At 49.9% G+C, this 9,199-nt stretch overlaps 1 protein-coding gene and 1 long non-coding RNA gene across 3 annotated transcripts; one reads left to right on the plus strand and one right to left on the minus strand.

Moving 5' to 3' along the window:
* The first annotated feature begins 398 nt into the window (after positions 1-398).
* On the plus strand, positions 399-1,877 carry LOC136356785 (uncharacterized). Its single transcript, XR_010741771.1, has 2 exons — positions 399-1,387; positions 1,474-1,877. It is a non-coding gene; the product is annotated as an uncharacterized lncRNA (long non-coding RNA).
* Positions 1,878-5,420: 3,543 nt separating this feature from the next.
* LOC112939399 (uncharacterized) lies at positions 5,421-8,964 on the minus strand. Of its 2 annotated transcripts, none has more exons than XM_066311350.1 (5): positions 8,748-8,964; positions 7,975-8,099; positions 7,725-7,833; positions 6,539-7,319; positions 5,421-6,286 (listed from the first exon to the last, which is right to left on the minus strand). In XM_066311350.1, exons 4-5 carry the CDS (start codon positions 6,953-6,955, stop codon positions 5,807-5,809), a joined length of 897 nt encoding a protein of 298 aa, XP_066167447.1. In that variant the 5' UTR covers positions 6,956-7,319; positions 7,725-7,833; positions 7,975-8,099; positions 8,748-8,964; the 3' UTR covers positions 5,421-5,806. The 2 variants fall into 2 exon arrangements, with proteins under 2 accessions (XP_066167447.1, XP_066167446.1); XM_066311349.1 differs by having other exon boundaries at positions 7,926-8,099.
* Between the last annotated feature and the right edge of the window lie 235 nt (positions 8,965-9,199).

The raw sequence follows: 9,199 nt of genomic DNA on the forward strand, positions 1-9,199 counted from the left end.
GCCTAAAGATGTAGATGGGCCTGAAAATAAGAGCAACCCTGAAGGGCAAGTATCTGATAGTTCAGACTCTGATTATAGGCAGCCTATAGAGCAAAATAGCTCTGATAATGATGAGGAAGCTGAACAACTTTGGAAATTTGCAAAGGAAATCAAGAGAAACATCAGGGCAAGGAAGCTAGGAGTGCATAGCAACCAGGCTGTAGAGATACTTGATGATGCAAACTTGATCTCAAGCTGAACAACTTGATGTATTGGTTTATTGGGTTGCTACAAAAAGATCTCAATATAAATGATGGAGGTGAAGGATGGGTGATAATTTCTGACCAGCAAAAGATATGCTTTTTAACTGTTTATCTTTTAACAAAATGTGCAATGGGTCATAAGTTGTAATAAATATTTTGAATTTTGTCTTGTAGGGACTCTTAAGGGCAGCGGCTGAGCTTATCCCTAGAGTAGAACATAGGATATGTGCAAGGCATATATATGCAAACTGGAGGAAAAGGTACACTAATCAGAAGCTTCAGAAAAAGTTTTGGAACTGTACAAAGTCATCTTGTAGGGAGCTTTTCAACTACAATAGAGCAAAGCTAGCACAAGACACCCCTCAAGGAGCTAAGGACATGATGACCACCGCACTTGAACATTGGAGCAGGGCATTCTTTCAGCTAGGGTCCAATTGTGAATCCGTTAATAACAACATGTGTGAGTCTTTCAACAACTCTATCATGGATTCAAGGTTCTTTCCAGTCATCTCTATGAATGAGGACAAAGGCAGATAAGTGGCAAGGTACAATATGCCCAAACATATTCAAGAAGCTGAAAGTCAACATTGAGAGATCTGGCCAGTGTTATGTGTTGTGAAATGGACAGCATGGATTTGAGGTTCAAGAGAAAGAGAAGAGGAAGTACACGATCAACTTAGAACAGAAAACATGCAGCTGCAGTTATTGGCAACTATCAGGACTACCATGTTGTCATGCTATCAGTGCAATATACAAGGCATCAAAACAATTGGATGACTACATAGCATCAAGTTTCTCTATCTTAGAGTACATGAAGACATACCAACATTGCTTGTAGCCAGTTGAAGGGAAGGACAAATGGCCAGTTTCTGACATGCCAAAGCCACATCCACTTGCTTATGTTAAAATGCTCAGGAGGCCCAAAACTCAGAGAACAAGAGAGCCAACTGAGAAACCTAAGGGAGCTAAGCTAAGCAAGGTTGGCATCAAGATGAGATGTAAATTGTGCCACCAAACTACTCATAACAGCCGGACCTGTGCTCGGAATAAAGAAGCTGGGAGTAAGAAGAATGGTTATATCAGGAGGGATGCTACAAGAAAACGGAAGCAAAGTGGGGTCTGCTGCTGCTACCTCATTCACCATGGTCTTATAAAATTGTTATTCTCAGATTTTCTATTGTTTTGCTCATTGGCTTAACCTATCTAAAGTATGTTTTTTTTCATCTTGTAGGGTGATGTGGGCACCCAACAGAGCATTAGCAGAAGCTCTCTGCCTCCAAGTGTTGCTACTCCAAGCTCTGTTCCACTTGTGCAACAGAAGTGCAGGAAGAGGGCTAGACCAGCTTGAAACACTTCGAGACTTGCCCACCTACTGTTTTACTCCATCATATGGAACTATAACCAAAGATGTGTGTTGGGGAAAGATGAGATATTTGTCTTTTTTATCAGGAATTAAATGCATCCTACTACATGTCTCTTGTTTTGTGAGAGACACTTGCTACCCTGTTTTGTCAGACCTGATTGCTACTTAGTTTTTTTTCTACTTGTTTCATGAAAGATTGTGGAGCATATTTGTGTGTGTAAATGGTTTGTCTAAAAATTTATATTCCGCCTCTTATTTTGTTCGTGCTACTGAATTCTTGCACTTGTATGCAATTCCAACTTCAATGGCAATGTCAGGAACCATAAAAATGGTACAGATTTTCAATGTAAATAGAGGGATAGAGGACAAGGCTTTGCCGGAGAAAATCAAGTGACCCTCACAGCATGCCTGTTAATCCATCTGTCCAACATGGCATGCCAGCAAGGCAAAACCAGGGAGCAAAACCACCATAAGGGGTTAATTAAACGGTTTTAGTAAGATTAGGGGGTTAAATACCTAGTTTGTAAGGTGAGGAGGTTAAGTAATCTCCTAACAATAGGTTGGGGGTTATGTAGACTTAATCCAAACAAGAAAAGGGGAAGCAAAATAGCATCACATAGGATGGGTATTAGTGTCCACACTCAAACAGGGAGTGTTATTGTGTTCAATCGGGCAAACTGAAGTGCTGCTTGTAGCAGGACATGCAGGCTTTTCCAATGGGCAAACCCTACCATTTTATTTCTTCAAGGAGGACAACTGCATGCAAACCTGATTGATGATCGAGATATAAAACTTTATTTTTACAGCAAGACATAGCAGCACAAAGTCACCACCATTTTAACAGTGATGTTTGCTTGTTTGCCCAAAGGGTATACAAGGCAATTTTTTTTCAGTAACACAAGGGTTTCCATAGCAGGAACCAGGGTTTTAAATCCCCCGCTATAGCTGTTTGAGAAGAGTTCTAGCTATTTGCTCTCATGTACAATTTAGCCGTTATAGCACCATTTAGCCCACTATAGCTGTTTGAGAAGCTAACCGCTAAATGCCTTATCCTGCTATTTAAAACATTGGCAGGAACAAATGATATTGTCCACAGTACAGGTGGGTATTTATTCCAGCCAAACTGTGACTAAGGTACACCCTATGCATATTTAGCCTTCACCTTTTCAAACTCAAGTGCCGCAAAAATCTTCTTCCAGCTCCTTATGGCGATGAGAGTTGGTAGGAAAAAGTATACTTTGACTCCCTCAACTATCACTCGAGTATGATTTATGTCCTCCAACACAAAACCGGGTATATCGACTCCTCTAACTATCAAAACCGATGCAAAAAATGACCCTGTGTGGTTTTGGAGGACATGGCGCCGACGTGGCGGTCTTGACCGAGTCTTTGTCCCACGTGACGCTTACGTGGCATTAGAATAAGAACAAAAAATAAAAAGGAATATGTGGGACCTACATGTCATTCACACAAATAAAGCATTGCGGGACCAACTGACTTGTGGGACCCACATGTCATCCTCCCTCTCCTTCCCTTCTTCCTCCTTCCTCCCTCTCCCTCCCTTATCTCTCTCTCTCCCTCGGCCTTTCTCTTCGGTGGGGATGGCGGTAGGGAGCGGTGGCGGTAACGGGCGGGAGCGGTGGCGGTAGCGGGCGGGAGAGGCGGCGATGAAGGTGGGGACGGTGGTAGGGAACAGCGGTGGGCGGTGAAGGTGGCCGACCGAAGCACGAGATCCGCCTCTCCTCCAAACTCCGACGGGCCACCAGCCCCATCCTCACCGCCGCGATGAAGTCCGACCTGGAGAGCCTGATAGAGAATACCCTCGCCGAGCTCCACCTCCTCTTCGCCCACCTCCCCGCCACCGCCTCCGGCTCCCTCCTCGCCCTCGGCCTCTCTTCCTGCAAGAACCTCTGCATCCAGCCTCAGCCCTCAAGCCTTCGCAGCCGCCGCCCACGACTCCGTCGTCACCGCCCGCTGCCACCTCACCGCGTCATGGGTACTCGACAAGGCCACCTACGACCCGCTGCCGCCGCCGGTGACCTTACCTCCTACATGCCCCTCAGCGTTTACACCCTCGCCGACCTCCGCGCCCTCGGCTAGGACCTCCCTCTCCCTACCGCTGCCGCCGCTCCCTACCGCCGTCCCCACCGCCACCGCCGCCACTCCTGCCCGCTGCTGCTGCTGCTCCCAACTGCTGCTCCGGCCAAGGTGAGGAGAAAGGCGGGGGGGAGAGAGGGAGGGAGCAGGAAGAAGGGATGGCGAGGGAGGATGACATGTGGGTCCCACATGTCAGTGGGTCCCACAATGCTTTATTTGTTTGAATGACATGTGGGTCCAACATATTCCTTTTTATTTTTTGTTTTTATTCTAATGCCACGTAGGACAAAGACTCGGTCAAGACTGCCACGTAGGTGGCACGTCATCCAAAACCACCCAGGGGTATTGTTTGCACCGGTTTTGATAGTTGGAGAAGTCGATATACCTGGTTTTGTGGTTGGAGGACATGAATCATACTTCGGCGATAGTTGAGGGACTAAATGTATACTTTTTCCGAGTTGGTATAAGGGAAAAGTCCATTTTACACCCTCGAACTCTTATGCTTGTCTAAAATACACCCCCGAACTACAAAACCGGATATAATACACCCTCGAACTGTCAATACCGGACACTTAACACCCCGGGCTGTTTTTACCGTGGTTTTTTACACGTCGGCTGCCACGTCAGCCCTCGCCACGTCAGCGCACAACATAACATGGGCCAAGCCCATATTCTCTCCCCCTCTCTCTCCCTCTTTCTCTTTCTCTCCCTGCCCTGTTTGTTCTCCAGTCTCTCACGACCGTTGGCAGCGGCGGTGGCACGGAGCTGCGAGGGCGACGGCTACGGCGGCGGCGTCAAACTGCGAGGGCCGCGGCGGCTGCGGCATCGACGTCGGCGTGGAGCTGCGAGGGCTGCGGCTGCCGCGTTGGTGTGGAGCTGCGAGGCGGCGGCGGGAGGGAGCTACTGTGAGGGCGGTGGCGCTGCCCCGATTGCGCGGACGGTCGCCGGTGGAAGCCTCTGCGCGTAGTCATCAACAGAAGGTCCGGGCGTCATCGCCGCACGCGCCCTTGGATTTGGCTTAGCAGGGAAGAAGCAGCTCGACGCGTGGTGGAAGCAACGACGTGCATTGGTCTTGGTGTACAATCTGGGAAGTCTTCACAAGATACAGTCAATGTAGGTTAATTACATCATCTGAATCTGAGACCTGAATTTGTGCATACTAACATTTTGCTCTTCTCTTTTTGCTTGACATCGGTAAGAGGAGAGTGATAAGGACTTCTCCCCGCCACCGCCGATGCCGACGTCGCAGCCGCCGCGGCCCTAGCAGCTCGACGCAACAGCCGCGGCCCTCGCAGCTCGACGCAGCCACCGTAGTCGTTGCCCTCGCAGCTCCGCGGCGACACCGCCGACGCAGCTGCCGCCACCGGTCGTGGGAGAGAGGAGAACAAACACGGCAAGGAGAGAGAGAGGGAGAGAGAGGGGGGAGAGAATATGGGCTTGGCCCATGTTATGTTGTGCGCTGACGTGGCGAGGGCTGACGTGGCATCCGACGTGGCAGCCGATGTGGCAAAAACCACGGTGAAAACAGCCCGGGGGGGGGGGGTTAAGTGTCCGGTGTTGACAGTTCGAGGGTGTATTATATCCGGTTTTGTAGTTCGGGGGTGTATTTTCGACAATCATAAGAGTTCGAGGGTGTAAAATGAACTTTTCCCTTGTATCACAACCCACAAACTGTTGGGTCCAATGAAATAAGCCCAGAAGTAGAACGGACTAGCCCAGAAGTTGAAGCCACCCAAGTAGGCAAGTAAACCAAGCATCCGTAGAGCTGAGGAATAAGTTCACTGGAGGTCCCTCAATTTAACAGCGAGATTTCTTGAGCTCCCTTAACCACAAAACCATAAATGTGTACCCCTAAACTCACTCAAACCATTCACCGGAGGTCCCTCGGCAGTATTTTTGCCCGGTTTTGCTGACGTGGCATCCTAGTCAGCAAAAAAAATTAAAAAAACACATGGAGCCCACATGTCAGCTTCACATCTTTTTTCTCCTCTTTTCTTCTCCTTCTCTCCTCTTCTCTTTTCTTTTCTCTCTCTTCTCTTCTCCTTCAGGCTGCGGGTGGAGCAGCCGCGCGCCGTGGCCGCCGTCGTCGTCGCCGTGGGCGAGGCTACGCGGCGCGGCCGTCCGGCGGCGGAGCGGAGCGGCGAGCACGGATGCGGGCAGCGTAGCGGAGGGCGAGCGCGGCAACGGAGCAGCGGAAGGCGCGAGCGCGGCGGCGGGCCGAGCAGTGGAGCGCGAGCAGGCCGCGGACAGAGTAGCGGAGTGCGAGCGCGGCGGCGGAGCGGAGGCGAGCGAGCGCGGCGGCCAGCGAGTTTGGGAGGGAGGGGGAGGCGGCCGGCGACCAAGAAACAATCGCTTCCTCTGCCTCTTCCCCTTCCCCCGCCGGTGGTGCCTCTCCTAGCATCGTCGGCCACCCGCGGGGGCACGGCGGTGGTGGCGGCCGAGCACGGGGGAGCTCCTCGTCCCATCCACTGTCTTCCGCTTCGCCTAACTCGCCCTCCGCTGCTTTGCCCACCGCTGCGCTCGCCCGCCGCCGCTCCTCCGCCGCGCTCGCCTTCCACTGCACCCCCGCATCCGCGCTCCTCCGCTGCACGTAATTGCATATATACATGTGAGTGTGCTCAGCCATATACACATGCTTGGCTAATATATACGTCTGCATGTTATCGGGCGGCAAACCAACAAGAAGCTAGCTAGGCTATAGCTGGTCGTCTCCATGCATGCATATATATGCTCGTACGAAGACGCATGTACATGCGGCCGTCTGTACCCGGAATATATGCGTATGAGCTACGACGTCAAGTGCTACCGCGACGTCAACGAAGACGACGAGGGTTACCGCGCCCGCGCCGACCACCGTCCACGACGCCGATGGCACGCCGAGCGTGGACACGCTCCTGCTGCAGCTGCGCGAGCTGGGCATCCGGGAGGACCATGGGATCAGGCCGGCGACGCTGCCGCCGCCACCACTGCCGCAGCCGCGGCACAGGAGGAGCGTGAGCGACTGGGGTGCATCGTCAGCCGGCACTTCGAGCCACCTATGCACGGCCACTGCGACGCCTGGCCGATGCCGCCGAACGGCCGCGCCGTGTAGCCTCGCCCACGGCGACGACGACGATGGGGAGCCGACGACGACGGCGGCCACGGCACGCGGCTGCTCCGCCCGTAGCCTCCGCTGCCTCCGCTCCACCGCCGGGCTCGCCCGCCGTCCGCTCCGCCCACAGCCCGCCACCGCTCTGCTGCCGCGCTCAGCCATCGCGGCTGCGCCCGCCGCCAGCCTGAAGGAGAAGAGAGAGGAGAGAAGAGAAAAGAGAAGAGAAGAAGAAAAGAGAAGAAAAAAATATGTGCAGCTGACATATGGGCCTCACGTACCTTTTTAATTTTTTTTTGCTGACTAGGATGCCATGTCAGCAAAACCGGGCAAAAATACTGCCGAGGGACCTCCGGTGAACGGTTTGAGTAAGTTCAGGGGTAAACATTTCTGGTTTTGTGGTTAAGGGGCCTCAAAAAATTTCGCTGTTAAGTTGAGGGACCTCCGGTGAACTTATTCCTAGAGATGACCAAGACAGACAGTGAACTGGAGGATATGGCTGTCAGACTTCTGGCGTGCGATGGCATAGCTGCAAGCAGGGAGACCTTTTGTCAGCTAGAGACTAGAAAACAAAAGGCTATATTCTGAACTACATGGAATGCAAGATGTACATCAGTAGTGCTGTACACTTAACGAATGAAATTCAAGGTAAGAGGAATATACTCTTACTCTGTTCAGTCATAAATATTTGAGGAAATAGACTTTGACCATGAAATTTGACCATTCATCTTATTTAGTGTAAATATGCAAAAATATAAGTCACGTTTAAAATGCATTTAATAATAAAACAAGCCACAACAAAATAAATAATATTTACATAATTTTTAAATAAGATGGATGGTCAAAGTTAATTGCGCTGAATATTTATAACCGGAAAATGAAATAAAGTAAGCTGTCTATCCTGAATCAGAACACAAGATGAGAGAAACCATACACAGAAAGGAGTAAACCAGGGCCTTCCAACACGGCTGTAATTGCTTCAACTGTAACGGTTGCTGGGTCTCTGGCGACATATCTGGAGTCGCCTTTGCTGTACTCTTTCCCTGAACAAATGCAGAGGCCATATATACCTGTTACCTCCAAGGTGAATAAACGATGGCAAGGGCAGGGCAAGTAAGCAGCAGGGACGACATACAAACTTCATCGGAGAAAGAGGGGTTTTGATTGCTGAAGAGGACTTTAACCTTCTTCTCATGAGCTCGCGAAGGCATAGGTTCCCTCCATTATGTGAGCGAGACCGGTGAAGGCCCACCAGCACATGAGCAAACGATCGGTCTTGGAGTCTTGGACAGCTTGCCTCCACATCTTCCTGCAAAGGTAAAAGCAGAAGCAATGGCATGGAGATCAGGGGCGTAGCAGGGGTAGTCCCGATGGGCTCGTGACTACCTCGATTTTGGCCCACAGACCAGATCCCCCAACCCTAAAAAAAATCAGACCCAACTGGCCCAACAACACAAGCCCAAGAACCCAACTAGATCAGGCGGCCAGGCGCTAGAGTTGTGAGGATGGAGCCGCAGCTCCTTTCGGCCTTCACCAGTACGCAGCTCCTTTAGTCAATTAAGATATTATTATTGCTATATTTGTATCACCTTTTACCCAAATTTATACTTATATGTGGGGTTTGCGATAAAATTTTCGTATGTGATGTAAACTTCCAAAGTAGGACTACCCGGCGAAAAGTTCCTGGCTACGCCACTGATGGAGATTGCTGCTAACTGGTAGTGTTTATAGTCATTGGGTCTTGGTCTTTAGAGACTTAGAAGCATGCCAATAACTGCCAAAGCAAACAATAAGCATAGTGATATGTAGTTAAAGATCCCAACTTTGCACAAAGGAGGTCAAAGGAATGATTTCTGGACTCTGAAAAAAAACAATTTTGGAGACAAATGCGGGATTGGAAAGGAAGTAGGGGATACAGATGATACGATAGACAGTAGGTAGAAGGAGAGTCGCGTACCAGAGATGAACCAGATGGCAAAGACGATAAAGATGGAGGTTCCCAGGTAGGGCACGATGATTTCCCCTTGTGACAATCACAGAGGAACGAAGTTTGGAAGGTGCAGGTCTAACGGTGTGTAAAGGTGAGGGTGCCGCATTCCTTCCAATCTGGAGCAGAGTAGGTCGTCAGGATCAGAGAACAAGACTCGCTCAATCAATCACAGGTTAAGACTGCCAGATCCCATCGATCGGTCTCCTCACCTTTTATTTGAGTAGCAATCTAATATAAAAGTATGTTTATTAGAAAACCAATATGTTAAGTTATGAGTTCATGTCCATTTCCATTGAGAACACAATCTTGAATTTAATTCCTTCAAAACTCTATCCCAAACGAATAATGAATGATATCACAAACGAACACAGTATTTCACATGTCAAATGTTTGATATCCCAAAGGAATAATAAAGAATG

The sequence above is a fragment of the Oryza sativa genome, chromosome 6, assembly GCF_034140825.1.
Source record: "Oryza sativa Japonica Group chromosome 6, ASM3414082v1".
Classification (NCBI taxonomy): Eukaryota; Viridiplantae; Streptophyta; class Magnoliopsida; order Poales; family Poaceae; genus Oryza; species Oryza sativa.

What these genes read in the sequence shown, in the direction of transcription:
- LOC112939399 (XM_066311350.1), bottom strand. Translation starts at nt 6,955, where the DNA reads ATGGCTGAGCGCGGCAGCAGAGCGGTGGCGGGCTGTGGGCGGAGCGGA. An exon ending in CGGTGGTCGGCGCGGGCGCG is followed by an intron (nt 6,287 to 6,538) that starts GTAACCCTCGTC and finishes AATTACGTGCAG; the next exon opens with CGGAGGAGCGCGGATGCGGG.